Source organism: Macrotis lagotis, chromosome 7 (genome assembly GCF_037893015.1).
Source record: "Macrotis lagotis isolate mMagLag1 chromosome 7, bilby.v1.9.chrom.fasta, whole genome shotgun sequence".
In the NCBI taxonomy this organism is placed as follows: Eukaryota; Metazoa; Chordata; class Mammalia; order Peramelemorphia; family Peramelidae; genus Macrotis; species Macrotis lagotis.
In genome coordinates this window covers 12526557-12545329 of record NC_133664.1, presented here as the reverse complement: position 1 = coordinate 12545329, position 18773 = coordinate 12526557, and the positions used below count along the sequence as shown (strand labels likewise).

Here is an 18773-nt window from a genome sequence, read left to right as displayed (position 1 = left end):
CCTAGCTGTGTGGCCTGGGGCAAGCCACTTAACCCCAATGCCTTGCAAAAGACCCCAAACTAAAAAAAAACCCCCTAAAGGTACCCTTTAAATTGATTTCTAATTTGCATCAATTCTGCCATGTTTCCATCAAGTTTTCAAATTTAGTGTGTATGTGTGTGTGTGTGGGGGGGGGAGTCTTTATAATTTCTCCCCCAAGGAGAGACTGATTAACTTTTACATACTTTTCCCTTCACTGAAGGATGTTGATGAACAAGAATGAAAAAAAATAGAAGAGGTAATCTCAAATGTCATCAAGGCAAGAAGACACAAGTGTGTTCTATTAGGGAGGGTCCCATTTTTTTCTTCTTTACTTAAAATCAAATTGGAAGATAAAATACCAGACATTTCTGCAAAGCTCAATACATTGATGCCCTAAAAATAATTTTTCCCGGGGCAAGTTTCATGCTTCATTAGAGTACCATTCAGCATGCACCATTCACAGGCTCTCCAGGTTCTTACTTTTTCATCTGTAGTCAATATGGATCATACCTGTTCCTACCTATGTATGTATTCTCTCCCTGTTACAATGTAAACTCCAAAAGGACAAGGGTTGCTTTTAACTTTTTCTTTGTATCAGAGGAATTTCTGGCAAAACTAAACACTTACTGAATGTTTCCTAGATAATTGGTTAATTAATTCAGTAAAGGAAAAAAAGTCAAACAATGCTGGAAAAAGAATGAAGTTGATTCAGAGACAGAGTGGCATAAAGACAAAATAGGGGACTGAGTTCAAGAGTCAAAAAGATCTGAATACAAATCTTGTGGCAATCACTTAACTGATTGATCTTGAGCAAGGCACTTAATTCTGGGCTTCAAATTCCTCATCTGTAAAATTAAGAGATTGTATATCTCAAAGAAATTTTTTTTTATTTTTTATTTTTACAACACAATATGGCTAAATGACTTTTCCAAGATCATATAACAAGGTACTTATTAAGTATCTTGCGGTTGGAATTGAACTCGGGTCCTTCTAACTCCAGGGTCGGTGCTCTATCTACTGCACTATTTAGCTGCCATTCAAAGAAACTTTTTTTTTAAAGGAGCTCTTATATTAGAGCAAAGAAAGGAAAACTAACAGGGTGGCCATAAAATAGACACTGAATGAATAAATTTTGGCATTCAATGGAATATTATCATGCCATAAATAATGATGGAAGGGTATTCTGCTGGGAAGATTAATATGAACAGATGCAGAATGAAGGGAGCAGAACCAGCAGAACAATGTATTTAACAACAACACCTTCAATGCAAATAATCTTGAAAGAACTCTGATTATTGCAATGACCACCTATGTCTCTAGAAGACCTATGATGACTCAAGGAATCAACTCCTGACCAAAGTAGGGGTGGACACAAGCCTGAAAGCAAGACAAATTTTTAGACCTGATCACTATGGGTATTTATTCTGCTAGACTTTAATTGTTCCACTTGAAACCCTCATTACAAGGTTTCTCTTTTTTCAATTATAGTAGGATGTAGAGATTGGGGAAAAAAAGAAGGAAGAACAGAAGAATTGGTGGGTTGGGGCCAGTGGAGAAGATATCTAAAGCAGCTTTTCTTGATGCAGTGAGCAGATCTTTGAAAGTCATATGTTGAAATTATTATATATTTCAAAAGAAAATCAAACTGAACATAACAGAAATTCATGCTTTCAAGTATAATCTTTTTTCTATTGTCTGGATGGAAATACTCAACTTATTGTTAAGTTCAAAAGAAAAAAATAAAATTACTAAAAATATGTGAAATGATAGTTAAATTCAGTGATCACTAAGGTCCTTCTTTTTCAGTTCTAAATCAACGATTTTTGTCTGTTTTTCCCCTTTTCCCTCAATTAGTCTGTAAGTTCCTTAAAGGATAGGATTGTCTCTCTTTTTCTGGATTCTTAGCGAATGCCAATTGGATTATTGGCTGATTCTATGACTTGGCACTTCCTCTAACAATTAAAATAACTTTGTGTGGTCACTGGAACCCAGTACTAACCTTAAATGCAGATTCTAAGCCTGAACAGTCAAGGAAACCTGCACAAAGGATTGTACCAAGCCTTCTGTCGAAGTCCAGAATTTTCGCCTTGAACTCTGCATAATCCTCTTCAAATTCCTGGAAGATGGAAATTTACATGTGAAGTTGGGGGTGAAACATCAGCAACCACATGGGCTTCGACTTATTTTTTTAAATTCTTTGTTACCACTATATGGATATACACTAATGATCACCGCTGAAATTTGCCTTCCACTTTAGGATTGACAAAATGCTTTATGTAGATTATCTCATTTGATTTTCCTAGACCTCCCCACTATTATTATTTTTATTATCTTCTCCACTTTATAGATGAGAAAAATGAGGCCGAGAGATTAAGCCAGAATCTGAGAAACACTTTGAAACCACATCTCTTTGATTCCCCCAGACTATTCTTCCACATGACTTCTCATGATTTCATTTAATCTCTTGGTCAATTAACAAGCTTGTACTTACTCTGGACTAGATCCATATTGGGACCTTGAGACATGAAGACAAAAATGAAACAATTGCTGCCCTAAGGGACCTTATGTAAACACACATGTGCACATGCACACATGATTATATGATACATACGTGTATCATATGCGATATGAACTTTTGATTTTCTTGATGTAGGTAGGAAGCTCAAAATGCGTTAGTGTTGTCTGCCTTTTTAGGAGAAATTACTTAAATGCAATCAAAATATCAGACAGTTGCTTATGACCCTAAAACATATATGTGGCTTGGAGGCAGCTAGGTGGTGCAATGGATAGAGCACCAGCCTGGAAGTCAGGAGGACCTGAGTTCAAATCTGGCCTCAGACACTTAATGATCGCCTAGCTGTATGACCTTGGGCAAGTCATGCAACCCCAAATAAATAAAATTTTTTAAAAAGTATATGTGGCTTACTAAAGGTCTCACTTGCCTCTGGAATGTGCTAGAGAAAGAAAATGTATAAAAGCCTTCCCAATCATTAGTCCATGCTACTCTTCATTTACAAGTATTAATGACCCATTATAACAAATGAGCTGGGGTTCAAAGAGGCTGTCCAAAATGGCAGGCTGGAGCACCATCACCTAACTCCAAAGTCACAGTTCTTTTCACTGACCTGAGACCAAAATGATGGGAAAGAGACCAATAGATCTCAGCCTTGAAGAAGGCTAATATAGACCGGGTTTCATAAGCTCTCACTGAGCTCCCTGATGAGGCAGCTCTGACCTCAGATGAACCATCCACCACCTTGTGACTCACAGGCCTACAAACAACCTAAACAGGCAACATTTTCTACCAGATCTTATCCTGCCAAGTAACTGGAACACATTCTAAAATAGAGAAAACCTTTAACAAAAACAAGAAAATCCTTTTCTACCTGCAGCTTGATTCTCACTGTTATTAGAAAATCTAAATTCACTCTCTTACCCTAGTATCTCCAAGCTTAAGTTTTTATTTGGAACATTCTACAAAAAGGTAGATTTGTATTTTATCTAAGGGTGAAATCATAAAACACAGGGCTCCCCTAGATAACTCGCCACTACTGATTAATATGTTCCAATACTCAGTTGCTCCAAGACCCCAGGACTCACAGTTTCAAATATTCTCTCCAACAATACAGATTGCAACCCCTCTACAAACCAGTTTAATAGTTCCAATACTCAAAACCAGATCACCCTGTGCCCAAGCTGATAGAAAGCCTACCTGAATGTCAACAGGACCACATTTAAAGCTGTTGATTTGGTGCATCATAGCAATCTTGGTATGACCTACTGGTGTTTATGCTTCACTAGCATTCAATTGAAGAAGACTTAACTCAAATCCTAACTTCTGCAGGAGATATTTCCTAGTCTCTTTCCCAGCTCCTCTTTCCTTCCCTTCTGAAATTACTTCCCACTGTGAATATATGGAAGTGTGTGCATACATCCATCCGTACATATGTAGTATGGAAATTTTAATTTTTGTGTGTGTGTATATATATATATATATATATATATATATATATATAACATATATATTTGTATGTATGTATGTATATATGTATATAAACACATATGTATGTATATATGTTCATATAGGTTTTATAAATGTAAGAATATATGTGCGTGTGGATGTGGGTCAAGGTATGGGTGTATCCATGCCTATCTATACCTAAATGGGAAGTGCTAGACTTGGAATCAGGAAGACCAATTTTTCTGAATTAAAACATGGTCTCAGACACTTTCAAGCTGTGTGATCCAGGAGAAGTCAGTTTCCTCATCTGAAAAAAATGATCTGGAGAAGGAAATGGCAACCACTCCAGTACCCTTGCTAAGAAAATTCCCAATCAGGTCACAAAGAGTTAAGACACAACTGAACAATAGCACATCTTGGCCATACATAATTGTTTATATGCCATCTCCTCCTCACCACTGGAAGAGGAGTTCCCTGAAGGCAGTAATCATATTTTTCACTTTCTTTGTACTCTCAATGCTCAGCACTATATCCAGCATACAGCAAGTGCTTAATAAATGTTTGCTGACAAACACATATAAAGTGCCCACTATGCACCCAGGAATAGGAAAAGACCAAAAAGGAAATTTTTTCTGCCCTCAAAGACTTCCAATATAGTGTCTTGATGGATCATCCCCTTTTCAAACTGACTTCGGAAAACAGAGAAAAACAGGGAACCCAAGGTTGCCCTCACCATGAAAGGGTTTTATTGCTAAAAGTGCTACTAATATAGTCCCTGGTACATTGTTTGTCCTTAATAAATGCTTTGTTTTTCACTGACTTTACCCAATCCATTAATCTACTATCCTATATTTATGAGCCAGTCAGTCTACACTGGGCCACTTGGTCTAGATGGTTGGAATGTACAGACATAACTGTCTCCTTCCAGGGGCTTACATGCAATGAAGGGTGGGAGGGGACAAATACGCACACCAAACATTCACAGATTAATATTCACATGGTCTCTGAGAAATCCCTCCCCCAATCAGACTGAATTCTAATCTCTATGATCTGGATGGCCACAGGAGAAAGTATTGAGTACCAGCATTTGTTTTATTTATATTTAGCATCAAGGAAGTAGTCTCTATTTCCCCCAAATCAGTACAAACATCATTTCTCTTCATCCACGTGCCATTAGCTCTGTCAACAGACCTCCCCCAACAAGTTTGAACACGTTTAATCTAACTCTTCTTTATGTCCTTACACAAGAATTGCCAACCTGTGATTCTGGAACATTATTAAAAGCGCTGAGTAAATACTTAATTGACTTGAGAGGAAAGGGCTATTTGACTTTCTGAAATCCAAAAATCCTGGAACCAGTTTAGTACCCAGAAAAGACTCCATATTCCAAAAGGAAACCACTATAAATTGTCAATCATGGGCAAAAATCTTCAGAAGCACTTTTTGCTTATTGCTAAACAAAATGAAATGCTAGACCCCATCAGATCGTGACCTCCTTGAGAACAGGAAGAGTCATTTGCCTCTTTTTTGTGTCCAGTACATTGACTGGTCTCCTGTATGCCCTTAAAAAGTGTTGGTTGATTAATTGATTGAATATGCTGTTGTGAGGAACTGTAAGAGACAGAGGGGTTAAGTGGGGAGTTGACCAGTACTCTCAAGAAATCCAGTGAAAGCAACCCTTGGGAAGTAGGTGCAAAGAAGTATTAAATGGAAATGAATTGCCAAAAGCTCCAACCTAATGATAATACAGTAGGGTTCCCGAATAGAGGAGAGAAGTGATCCTGAAGCTAAAGGGCACATGGACTTATCTTCAGGATTAAGTCTAAAAGTGTTTTTCCTTGGCTATTTTCCTTATTCTCTAGCATTTTCAGAATCCAATGAGATCAATGATGGTTAAAAAACTTGTAAAGCTCAACCGAAAGTATTTTAATTACTATGGAGGGCATCAGCTACCCTGGTCCATAACCTCAGATTTATCTTTGACTCTTATCTCTCCCTGATCCCTTATATCCAATTAACAATTCTTCCTTCTCCATATCTCCTTTATCTAGCTCCTCCTCTTTATTCACATAGCTACCACCCTAGTTCAAACTGGCCTCAATGCCTCTGACCCAAACTCCTATAATAGCCTCCTAATTCATCTCTCTTTGTCAAGTCTATGCCTTCTCCATTCTGCCATATAGTCTAATCTTGTCATTCCTCAGCTTAAAAATCCACAGTGCCTTCCAGGTACCTAGAGACAATCTCTTTAGCTCAGCCCAGAAAAGTCTTTCACATATTCATGGGACATACTTTTTTGGAGGAGACCCCTTCAAGCAAAATTCAACTGAGCTAAATGTTCATTTATAGTCATCTAGTAATAATCTGGAACCATCAACAACATGGTAGAATCTATTTCTTTCTGTCACTTATATGATTATCAAGACGCGATCTGCTATAAATATCATTTGCAAAAGCCTGCCAGTTCTTTTCATCATATACCGAATTTCCCACCTCAGCAAAATCTTTGCAGAAACGTTACAAACACTTTGAGATGTATATGCATAGGTGTTTGTCAAGATGGGAAAGTACACATGGGGGCTGGGAGTTAATGATATTTTCATGATTACCTTTCTTTTCAGTAGTGCTAAATCTGTGATTTCCATCCTCCCCAAAGGCATTTGGTCCCCTCCCCTATTTCAAATACCTTGAGAAATCTCACAGCACTATTCTATAGAAATGATGCAAAGCCACCACAGTCATCACATTTTGATCAGCTGAAATCTGGGAGAATAGACAAGTCTGTGGAGGACCTGGCAAAGGTTAGGATGGTCACTGAATGTAAACATTAAGGAAAGGGGTCATTTGTCTTAGTACCTCTCTTGCTCCTTTTCTCTATCAATCCATTAGGAGGAAAAATCGAAGTTAAACCAAGAGAGACTATTTCATTCAATATTAATCATAACTTGGAAACTTGAAAGCTCTTTCCAGGAACTAGCCTGAGAAAAATCCCTTCATTCTGTAAATGGCCCAGAAAAATTCTCAATAATAGGTCACTCAGTAATTCGAGATCTGGGAGTGATGGACAAGCTTTTCCCACAAACATTATGAGGACAACAAACTTTCAAACCTATTAATCAGTTGAGGTTAGTTAGACTTGGAGACTAGAAAACAGAATGACTTCTCATCCAAACTCTGCCTTAATTATGCTTCTTACGAGTGTCATAGAAGTGAGGAAGCCTGGTAGAAGAGATGGAGAGCTAGATCTGGACCAGGTAGACCTGAGTTCAAGTCCTACTGCTGGCCCATTCTGAGCATGCATTCTGGACAGGTCACTTAATTTCTCAGTGCCCCAGTCATCTCTCCAACACTTCAAATTCAAAACCACTTCTGACCTGTACTTGTTAGCAAGAGTTTCTTCCTATCAATGAAATCCTAGATCTGGGCTGTCCTACCCACCTTCCCTGAAAAATATTATATAGTGTTATAGATGTAAAGGGGCAGAGTAAACAGAGCTGTGATTTTTAGAGCCAGAAAGATCTAATTTCAAATCCTACCTTTATGATATATAGGTTGAGTAAGTTATTTAACTTTTCAATAATTTAGGCTACTCTCCAGGACCATGAGTTACAGCATTGGTAGAGGGAATTTCTTTACTCAGAAGTCCCTCTCATATTGAAATTGTTGCTATTTATCATTTATCCCAATGATAAATCAAGGAATGACTCAAAGATTCCATTTCCTTTTCCCTTCCTTGCCCAATAATTGAGGTCTTTTGGTCTTTTATCTTCTATCATGAGACTAAATTTACTATACTTTTCTGTTATAAAACTACCAAGATAGGTAGGAAACACAGAGTCATGCCCTGCCTCTGCCATTAACAAACTAACACTCCTGTTAGGAGTGTTGAGAATGAATTTTATACATACATATATACATATATATATATATATATATATATATATGTATATGAGAATGAATTATAAAAAACAGTCAGTACTGTTGCTATTGTTCAGTTGTTTCAGTTGAGTCTTATTCTTCATGATCTCATATGAGATTTTCTTGGCAAAGATACCAGAGGGCCTTGCTATTTCCTTCTCCAACTCTTTTTTTTTTTAGTTTTTTTTTTTCCAGGCAAATGGGGTTAAGTGGCTTGCCCAAGGCCACACAGCTAGGTCATTATTAAGTGTCTGAGACCGGATTTGAACCCAGGTACTCCTGACTTCAGGGCCAGTGCTTTATCCACTACGTCACCTAGCCGCCCCTTCCAACTCCTTACAAATGAGAAAACTAAAACAAACAGGGTGAAGTGACTTACTTAGAGTCACTCAACTACTAAGTGTCTGAGGCCAAATTTGAATCATGAAGATGAGCCTTCCTGGCACTCTATCCACTTTATCATCTGGCTGCACAGTGGTGAGCATTAGGATAGGCTTTAAGGTTTGCAAAGAGATTTACAAATGTCATCTCACTTGACTAGGGAGGGGATATACCTAATAGATTCAAGGTCAGTCCCAAGTGAAGAAGACCTGAGCTCATGTCTATCTCTGATAGCCAGTAGCTATTGGCTCTGTGACCACAGGCCCATTGCTTTAACTCTCAGATCCCCAGGCAGCTCCCATAAATGGTTGATTGTAGAAAGTGTGTCAATTTAAACTGGTAGAGGAGTAGAATATATATGGAACCAACATTTATTTGTATAAAACATATAAAACTATACATCTATTGTTCTTGTTGTGATGCATTTTAAATGTTAGGGAAAATGTGTGAAATTAGAGATTGCTCAATTCAAAATAAAAATGAAAGTGATAAAATGAAGAAGTTACAGAATCTTAATGAGGAAAAAAGGTTAGATGTTCGTTTTTCTCCCTCAGTACTTAATTGGACCTTGGCAAGCAACTGATAACAAGGAGCTATTTTTAACTCAGTGCTGTGGGGATTCTTACAGGTAAATCCCAAGAGATCCAGATACTGGAAGATGTCTAAGATTAGAAGAGGCTTAAAAATCGACAGCTCCCATGACTTCCTTTTAAGAAAAGTAAATTGCAAGTTGGTCTTTCTTCCCCCTTCCCAAGAAGAAAAAAAAAAGGGGAGGGAGATAAAATGAAAAAAGAAATTTAAGAAGCTATTTATACAATGCAAAAACCCTGACTTGAAAGTCAGGGGGTAAACTTCTTAAAGAAGGAGAGAAAGGGGATGCTTAATCCAGGACAAAGAGGTCTCAAGTGATTCACAAGAAGAAGGAAATACGGAAGGAATGGGAAATGCTGGGCACACAACCAGGTAAGAAAGGAAGAGAGGCAGAAAAGACAAAGACAGAAAGACAGAAAAGCAGAAAAGTAGAAAAAAAGAAGAAAGGCAGGAAGAAGATAGAAAAGCAGAAAGACAAAAAGAAGAGAGAGAATGAAAAAGAATGAAAGAAGGGAAAGGAAAGGAACAGAGGAAAGAAGTAGAGAGAGATTGTGAGAGAGAAAGGGCCAGGAGATATTGGCTCCAATCCTGGTTTTAGTCATCAAACTACCTACATGACCTTGGGCAAGTCACTAAACCCCTGAGGCCTCACTCTGGTTTTTTCCCCCTATGGAATATAAACTTTTTGAGAACAGAAATTCTTTCATTTTTGTCTTGATGTACAGCACTTGCTGTCTATAATAGCTCATAATAAAAGCTTGGTGATTTTTCAGTTTTCTCTGTTGAGGTTGGTCTCTAAGACCCTTCTCAGATCTCATATTCTAAAATTTGATGAAATGTAACTCAGAAAACAACATTACCCTGCTATTGTAATCACACGGGTCATAAGTTCTCTGTTGGAAAACCTTACAGAACTGCACAAACTCTTCACTCATTTCAGAGATCTCATCATTCAGAACAGTCCCCTTGGTCCCACCAAACTCAAGTCTTTCCAGTTTCTCCAGTTCCAGCATTGTAGAAAATATGTCCTTTATGATAAAGAAACAAATAAATAACATTATCAAACTGATCATTCAATGCTCATTTCCAATAGTCCATCAGACACTTTTTAAAAATCTACAGTTTGGGGGCAGCTAGGTGGTTCAGTGGACAGAGCACTAGCCCTGGAGTCGGGAGTACCTGAGTTCAAATTTGACCTCAGACACTTAATAATTACCTAGCCGTGCGGCCTTGGGCAAGCCACTTAACCCCATTGCCTTAAAAAAACAAAACAAACCTAAAAAAAATCTACAGCTCCATGTACACATAAAAAGAAAAGGAAATAAAGATTGTATTGTAAAGAAGTAACTAGAAAACAGTCAATACATTCAGAGGAAGGACTTTACGTTTTCCTTGCATCGAAGCTAGTTTCCTGACCTCTTCCATCAAGTGAGATAAATTTTGTTTATGTCATTAAAACTCATTTTTTCAGAGCACCAGATATATTCCAGTTCAAGATTTTATTTAAAGACTAGTTTTTTTTACATATGGATTTCCATCTGTACTCAATATAATATTTACAGCATGAGTTTAAAAATTTATATAGACAGCAAAGAAAATCTAGGAAAAATCTTAGCTGGCTGCTATTAAGTGTGGGGATGCCCCCCACAAGCTTCAGAATCACTTGAAGGACCAATTTCTCACTTACCCCATAGATGAAAGCACCTGTTGGGTCAAAGGCATTGAAAAGTACATTGATTTTCACTCCAGGCCTATAACCTGGAGGAAATATGAGGCAATAGCCAATACCTCTAGTTTCATCAAACGGTGGAAAAACTTGTCAAATCTCCAAAACACCATGTGGGACTGGAAATCCCAGGGTTTGATCTCCTGTTGTCTGGTGAAATATCTTGCCAATCCCTCTCTATAGCTGAAGAAAGAATTCTTAAAAGTCTTCAAAATGCTCCTGACCACTTGTACCCGTTCTAAGGAGTCTTCAACTTCTCCTTTCAAAAGTTCATCTGGTAAAAGGTAGGTGACTGCCTAAGGAACAAGGAGAGAGACACAGTGGTCAGGAATCCATAAACAACTTTTCATTGGCTTCATTTTGCTATTGAGGTGGACACAATTGGTTTTAAAGCGACGGACAATCACATAACCCAAAACAAAGCAATTCCAAAGGGGAGCTAACATTAACAACTGAGTGTATCAGGAGTTGATACCTGAGATGAGGATGGTAGGAATTCTAAAAGACAGAAATGAGGAGGAAGTTCCAGACATGAAGGACAATGAATTCAAAGGCAAAGGGATGGAAGAGGGAATGTCACATCTGGGAAATAGTAAGTAACTCAGTCTGGCAGAAACATTGTGTAGATGCAGAATATTCTTGGGAAACTAGGCAGAATATAAAGGGAAGGTTCAAATTCTAGACACAGGAGATAACCTCAGTTTGCAGAGGCTCCCACAAAGGTGGAAGAAGGAATCTCATGTCTGAAGAATAACCAGTAAGTCTATTTGACTGGACCAGAGAATATATATAAAGCTTGGATTCAAATGTGAAAGGTAGAAGGGAATCAGACTGTGGAGGATTTTAAATGTTAGGGTGAAGATTTTGCATTTTATCATAAAGGTAACAGGTTTGTGAACAAAGGGGAAACAAGGCTGGCTGTGTTTGTTAGGAAGAAAGATTAATTTAATAGCTGTGTGGGGGAATAGATGGGAAAGGGGAGATCCCCTAAGCAGCAAGACCAATTAAAGAGTTATTACAATAGCCCAGGGGAGAGGTGATTGGTTTGTCGGCTAGGGTGGTGGCTAGGCAAGGGGAAAGGTTGCAAGGAAAACAATGGAGGTGGAAGCCAGGCCTGGCATTGCCCCAGGCTGGGGATGAGAGAGAGGGATGAGTCAGGGATGACTCCCAGGAGGCAAAGAGGGAAGAAGCAGAGTCCAAAGAACAAGGAACCATTTGATGCAAATAAAGAGAACATTAAGAGGCAACAAAACTTGAGTCACAAATAAAAGTGTAAGCTAGAGTCAACAATCTCTCTGCTAACCACAGACAAATTACAAATGAGCCCCATAAACAGGAGGCTTGGAAAGCCATTCTATCATGGCCTGATTTGAACCAGAAGTGAGAATTTAGATGAATCCTAAATCAGAGTCAGAGAGGTGGTCAATCACCGAATTTTTTTTTTTTTTAGATTTTGCAAGGCAATGGGGTTAAGTGACTTGCCCAAGGCCACACGGCTAGGTCATTATTAAGTGTCTGAGGTCACATTTGAACCCAGGTCCTCCTGACTCCAAGGCCAGTGCTCTGTCCACTGCGCCACTTAGCCGCCCCCAATCACTGAATTTTTAACTATAACAGGAAAGCCTCTAAGCTCCCAAATCTTTCATACACCTTCCACCACAACTGGCCTGCCATTAGTGAATAATATTCACAGTTGTCTTGGATGAAGGGAGTGAGACCAATTAATCTACAAGCATCCTTACAAAACAGAATGAATTTGGGGTCCAAGTTTTAGTTCATTAGCTGAACATGTGGCTCTTGTAGAGACCATTCCTAACGAAGCACCATAGAATTCTCCCAGCCTTATAGTGTAGCATGTCAACTCAGTTCTCAGAGTTCAGGGACACAGGGTTGCGGGTGGGACAATGGGGACTTCCTGGACCTCTGATCCTTCCTGGCCCTTTGAGGTAAGAGCCGCCATACTTGTACTATGCCCAGATTTTCAAATAATAACTTTTCTGACTTACAATATAATTATTCAACAAGAACCCACTACCTGCCTAACTCATAGAAAAAGTCAGAGGAGCTGCCCCTACCTCCAAGGAATTTTTAAACCCCACTTCGACTTCATTAAAAAATATTACACATGTTGCAAAAAACTCACAATCTAAGGCAATTTTAGCCTTAGGGACAGAAGACTGGTCTTGGAGAAGGGAGACCCTCAGGAACCATCTAATCCAAATCCCTCCTTTTACAGGTAAGAAAACTCAGGCCCAGAGAGGTTAAGGGATTTGCTCAACTGTAGAACATGCCCAGGACTCTTTTCACTACATATTATAAGATTATGAGTAGAATTTTATATTTTAGTCATTTTTTAAAAATTGAATTTTCGGGGCAGCTAGGTGGCACAGTGGATAGAGCACTGGCCCTGGAGTCAGGAGGACCTGAGTTCAGATCCAGCCTCAGACACTTAATAATTACCTAGCTGTGTGGCCTTGGGCAAGCCACTTAACTCCATTTGCCTTGCAAAAAATTAAAATAAAACAAATTAAATTTTCAAGAATCACAGAAAATACAAAGGCAAATGATTTGCTGTATTTTCATTTTTAAATCTAGCTGTCATCTTATCAGTGTAGGGAGTTCCTAATAAGGAACTTTCTCTACCAACATAGATCAGCACTTGCCCAGAGAGATTAAATTACTTGTCCTGAACCACACATCAGGTATTTTTCAGAGACAGAGTTAGTGGTTCATTGATCTGCAATTAAAAAAAAAAGTACAGGTAGATGACACCAGAGTATACAGAGCACTAGACCTGGAAATACAAAGACTCATTTTCTGAGTTCAAATACAAGCTCAGACACTTACTACTATATGACCCTGGGCAAGTCACTTCACCCTGTTGACCTCAGTTTCCTCATCTGTTAAATGAGCTAGAGAAAGAAATGGCAAACCACTCCAGTTTCGAGTTGGACATGACTGAAAAGCAAGTGAACACCCAACCCCAAGGAGTTGGATTTGGGTGCAGGGATGTTCCATAGGAAACCCACACAGTTGTTGGGTAAATGTTCAAACAGTACAGTTATGAGTGTGAAAAGAAACTCATCAAAGATGCAATGAAGCTCAATTATTCACAGTCTGTGGGGAAACTGCAGAAGCCATACATATTGGCCTAGAATGAAAAACCTGGAGAACGACAACTTTGCAAGGCAAGACTCTGAAAAGAGCATGTCATCTAAGTTCTGCTGTTGCAGGCAGTGTCAGTCTCAGCAAATAGAAATTCTGACATTCTGGTCAGCCTGTCTTTTAACTAGTTAAATCTGTTTAGGTACAAGAACTTAAAATATGAAACGAATCTGATACTCCCTACCAACCTAGCTGAGAGAGAGCAACCTAAGCAAATGGAGTTTTAGTGGGAGGAACGAGACAGAGAACAGGAGGAAGCTGCAGAAGTCCAACCACCCCTGCAAGCCCTCCTGACCCTAGTGCATTGTACATAGTAGGCATTTAATCAATGGTTAACAAGTGCTTACCTAATAGACTAACCTCTAGAATCTATTCCCCAACAATGCTAAAGGCCTGTATTTAATTTACTCACACACTAGCTGAAAGTTGTGACGTAATTGATTGCTGCTTAGAAAGTAGCAAGACACCTCAATGAAGAGTGTAATGGAATTCATTTGAGTGGGATGTATTAATAATTAGTTGAAAGGATTTCCTTCCCACCCCAATTTATGTGGCCTATTATCTCCTTTCCCACTTGACGTAAGCTCTGACATCTTAAGTCACTTAATGTGGGACTCCCTCCTATAGAGAAGGCAGAATGACCAGGGATGAAAAAAATAACCTTCCATGGGAAAAGAAACTTCCACATGAGGACTTCAAGAAAGGATGGGAAGGGGGGAGGAAAGACCTGCCAAGCTGAAAGGTAAGCCATGGATGATGTCCCATCTCGAAACCCTGCTGCTGAGAAGTGTCAGGTTCCTAGATAGCCTCGATGTTTCTCATTTTCCATCAAACACAGTAAATTAGTTTCAAGAAGGAAGTTGTCAGGTTTCACATAGGGCAGGCAAGATGACTGCTCAGAGCTCCCCAGAATGATGACCTTTAGAGATCTATGACTTTATAATGTGGGATGGAGTTCGTGTTTCATGTTGCAGTAAGAAAATGGGAAAAAAGAAGAGAATTAGTAGATGAGAAGGCTTGAGTCTGAATCCCAGATGTGCCAATTACTCCCTGTGTGATGTTGGAGAGGTCACTTGGATTCTCCAGGACTAGGAAAAGGTAGAGGGGCCTGGGATGGGGATAAATCTCTTCCAGATCTACCTCTACGATTCTGTGGGATAATATATCTCATCCTATAGCACATATGTATACGCATTTATACACCAAACGCATGGATACATGCCAATGACATAGGTGCATATATTACAAATAATAATTACATGATTCAGGCATAGATCAGGGACTTAGGAACATATCTCCACAGTGCATCAATACCCTCCTATTTCAATAGCTTTGTTAATTATCTGCACCTGAATAAATTTCCCTGGAGAATACCATTCTCCTAGATGTTAATATATACTTTTTGGACTGATGTGGACACAGATGGGAAAAACCACAGCAATTTTGTTCAGCTTAAAGAGAGCTAGCTCACACTTAGCCTACCATGGAGAAGTCCAGGATCACTCTCTACAGTGCTCTAACATTGGTACCCAAGCAGCTTCTCTCCACTGAGGAGGAAAAGGGGAAGGGAGAGGACAAGAAGAATGAGACAGGGAGATGGAGGAGAAAGAGGAGGAGATGGGAAGGAAGAGAGTGAGAAGATGAGGGCATAGGGAGAAGAGCTTTTTGTCAAAGCTTTTCTCTCAGATTTTCTTTATTCTCTTCATCTCCTGAACTCTTCCTATAGGTCAAGTTCTTTCTAAAGTCAAAAAGGAAGACTTCTAAACTTCTTCAGATGTGTGTGCATATATTATATATAGATATATATAGTTTCCTCCTCAACCCAAATGAGAGTAAGGTTTCAATATTTCCAGTCCTCCTGTGTTTCCTCTATTTTAGTGTTTCCTTTCACAGCCTGTTATGAGATATTTTCTCCTTTTCTCCTTCCTACCCAATTTTGTTCTTTAGACTCACCGAATTGTACACAGTCCCAACAATTGTACAATCACATTGTTGTACTGTTTTTGGAAATGCTTGCTTTATTCCATAAATTAAAACCAAAATATTTTTAAAAGGGAATGCACCAGCCAAAAGAAAAGTGCTAAGTGAGCCCTACTGTCTTGTGGACTCTCCATGTAAGCTGGTAGCACATGTTAGAAACAAGCCTTTTCCTATTCAGGTACCTGTAGAGTATAAGTTTCTTGAAGATAAGTATTATTTTGTTTTTGCTTTTTGGCTTCCAAAGCAGAACCGGGGCCTTATGGTAGAAAGCAAGTCAACGTTTATTGAACAGACATGCTTTCTAATAGAAGAGGACCACCTTGGGGCTTGACCGCCCTGACTCTTTATTGAATCTTAGTTCTAATTAGAATCTGAAAACCCTAATTTCTTATTCTTGAAGCATTTTCTCAGATGCTACATACCTGGTCAATAAAGAGATTACAAAACTCCTGTAGTAAGATGATGATGTGGGCAGGTGTGTTATAAAACATGGAGTGACTCCAAATCAAACAGATGGTGTGAAATAAAGGGGAAATCAGCAAATGAATCTGTGGGAATTCTGTCTCCTTTAGCCGCTGAATGTGTCTTCTCAGTGGTCTCAGGTACAGTTCTATGTCTTGGGCTTCAAGAAGAGCTGAAAAAGAAGCACCATTGGAAACCAGAGTCAAAGACTGGGAGTTTTAAACTCTAAATTTAGTCTAGGAAAGATTCCAGACCAAGAGTCCCCCCACATGAAATTCTAAGCCCAGATCAACCTCACTCTGCCCCCCAAGAAAATGAATTAATCTATAACACACTTAAATTGAACTTTAGCCTAAATATGAAGATTAACACTAGCCAATTCATAGAGAACTAAAGTTCTTCACCATTTTTGTGTGTGTTCTGGATGTTTTTTTTAAAAAAAAATATTTAATGCAATGGGGTTAAGTGAGTTGCCCAAGGATACACAGCTAGGTAATTAATAAGTATCTAGGGTCACATTTGAACTCAGGTCCTCCTGACTCCAGGGCTGGTGTTCTATCCACTGTGCCACCTAGTTGCCCCTGTCCTGGACTTTTTTTTTTACTTTTTTTTTTCTGGACTTTTTTCAAATGATAAGTCTGGTAAAATCTATGGACTTCTTCTCAGCATACCATTTATAAATGCACAAAATACACAGAATGACAAAGAAAACCAATAATATTAAACTATAGTTATCAATCTTTAAAATCACAAATTTCATATTAAAAACCTTTCATCTTTAGCAACTAAAAACTATCATGAGTCTTCATGAAGACTGGATGGATTGCTACAGATGCACAGTATGGAACATCATTTTGGATTTTTAATTTGCTTCTTGGCTTAAAGGATTTGTCTACTAACAAGGCTGCTTCTCTTCTCTAATCAACCAATGAGCATTTATTAGCATTTACTTATTGTCCAGTCTTGTGCTTGAGGCTACAAAGAAAGACAAAAATCATCCTCATGGAGAAGACTACATGTAAATAGCTAGATACATACAGTACACACAGAGTAACTTGTCAAAATCTCCATCTCTCAATAAATGAAAAGGACTTGGAAAGTCTTTGTAATCTAACACACTCAGATTTTGCTTGACAACCTCCAAGGAAGAGGAGAGCTCACTACTTTCCAAAGCAGTCAATTGTAACTTGGGTTGGATTTTGATATGAAGGTGAACACATCTGATCTCTTTTCCATGAGTCCAACCCTAAAAAATATTGGATGCCAGAGAGCAGAGGTAGACTGTTTCAATTCAGCCTCAAGTGCCATAGTTTTTCAGACCTTCTACTCTTCCAGCTGAATGTCCATAGAAGTCATCTCCAGTTTATCATTGTTCTCTCTAGATTGCAGTACCCCAAATTGAATAGAAATCTCCGGCTGGGCTATAGGGTCAGGGCTGGTGGGTTGATCCCCTCCCTCTCTTGAGTTATCAGTGGGACTATCTCATCTATGAAAGTCTTTCACACTTGATAAAGTCTTCTGCTGGTAAAACCTTTGAGACTCCAGGGGTTCTTTCCCCTCATGATTAGTCATTGAAACAGATCTTTGGTAGAAGAAAATGCCCAAGTAGAGTTTGGTGCTTTAATTATTACAAAATCATTTAGGTGGAGAAGGGACTTTGGAAATTTAACTGATTCTTTATTATCGAGTCCTGTTCAGCCTGACTCTTTAGCTCTCCCCAGCTGTGCAGAGGATACTGTCTCCCCAGTCACTCTTAATCCCAGGCAGAGTTAAAGAGGAAGCAGCAGACTGTCCATCAGGAAGACCCAAGTTCAAATCCTGCCTCAGACCCTTATGAGCTGTGTGACCCTGGGCAAGTCTCTTACTCACTCTCATTCTCATTGTTTCTTCCTCTTCAAAAAGAGATTAACAATAGGGCCCACTCCACAGGGTTGTTGTAATGATCAAATGAGATGACAAGTAGGAAGGGCTCAACAAACCTCCAAGTACTTTAAAAAAAAAAGGACTAGCAGGAAAAGAGCTAGATTTGAAATCAAAGGACCAGGGTTCAAATCCTGGCATGACCACATTCACTCTTTGCTCTCTCTGGACTTCCATTTGTTGCTCACTTTGGGTTGGATTCAGTGACCTCTAGGTGCTTTTCTAGTCTAGTTCTGCAACCTACAATCCCAAGAGTCCCTTCCAATCCAGAACTTTTTATTTTAATTCCTATATCAGTTTCAGATTTGTCTTCAACGTTTCATAGAAACAATTCAGAGAATTGCCTGGATTTTAAACTCAGAAGGCTGCTCAGAAATCACCTCTTGGTATACAGCAGGCAGAGAATTCTATCTACACCTTACCCGAAAAGATCACCCAGCCTTTGTGTGTAGACCTCTTCAGAAAGGGAACTCATAACACTGGAGGTGGCTCCACTAATGAATTAAACATTCAAGTCCTTGTCAAATGGAGGTTTTCTTGTTTGGATTTGGCTTTTTTTCTCCTTACATTGAGCCTCAATTGACTGCTCTATGATTTCCACCCACTGGTCCTCCTTCTTCCCCTTGATGCCAGACAGAACAGGTATAA

General features: G+C 38.9%; 1 protein-coding gene across 1 annotated transcript in view; it reads right to left on the bottom strand.

Moving 5' to 3' along the window:
• Positions 1–18773, bottom strand: part of DNAH11 (dynein axonemal heavy chain 11) — a 309681-nt gene that overhangs the window by 261324 nt on the left and 29584 nt on the right. Inside the window, exons 6-9 of the mRNA XM_074195450.1 lie at positions 16166–16377; positions 10661–10894; positions 9733–9900; positions 2021–2137 (exon numbers count right to left, since the gene is read on the bottom strand). Of these exons, the coding sequence (XP_074051551.1) occupies positions 2021–2137; positions 9733–9900; positions 10661–10894; positions 16166–16377 (731 nt within the window). The remainder of the gene's footprint in view (positions 1–2020; positions 2138–9732; positions 9901–10660; positions 10895–16165; positions 16378–18773) is intronic.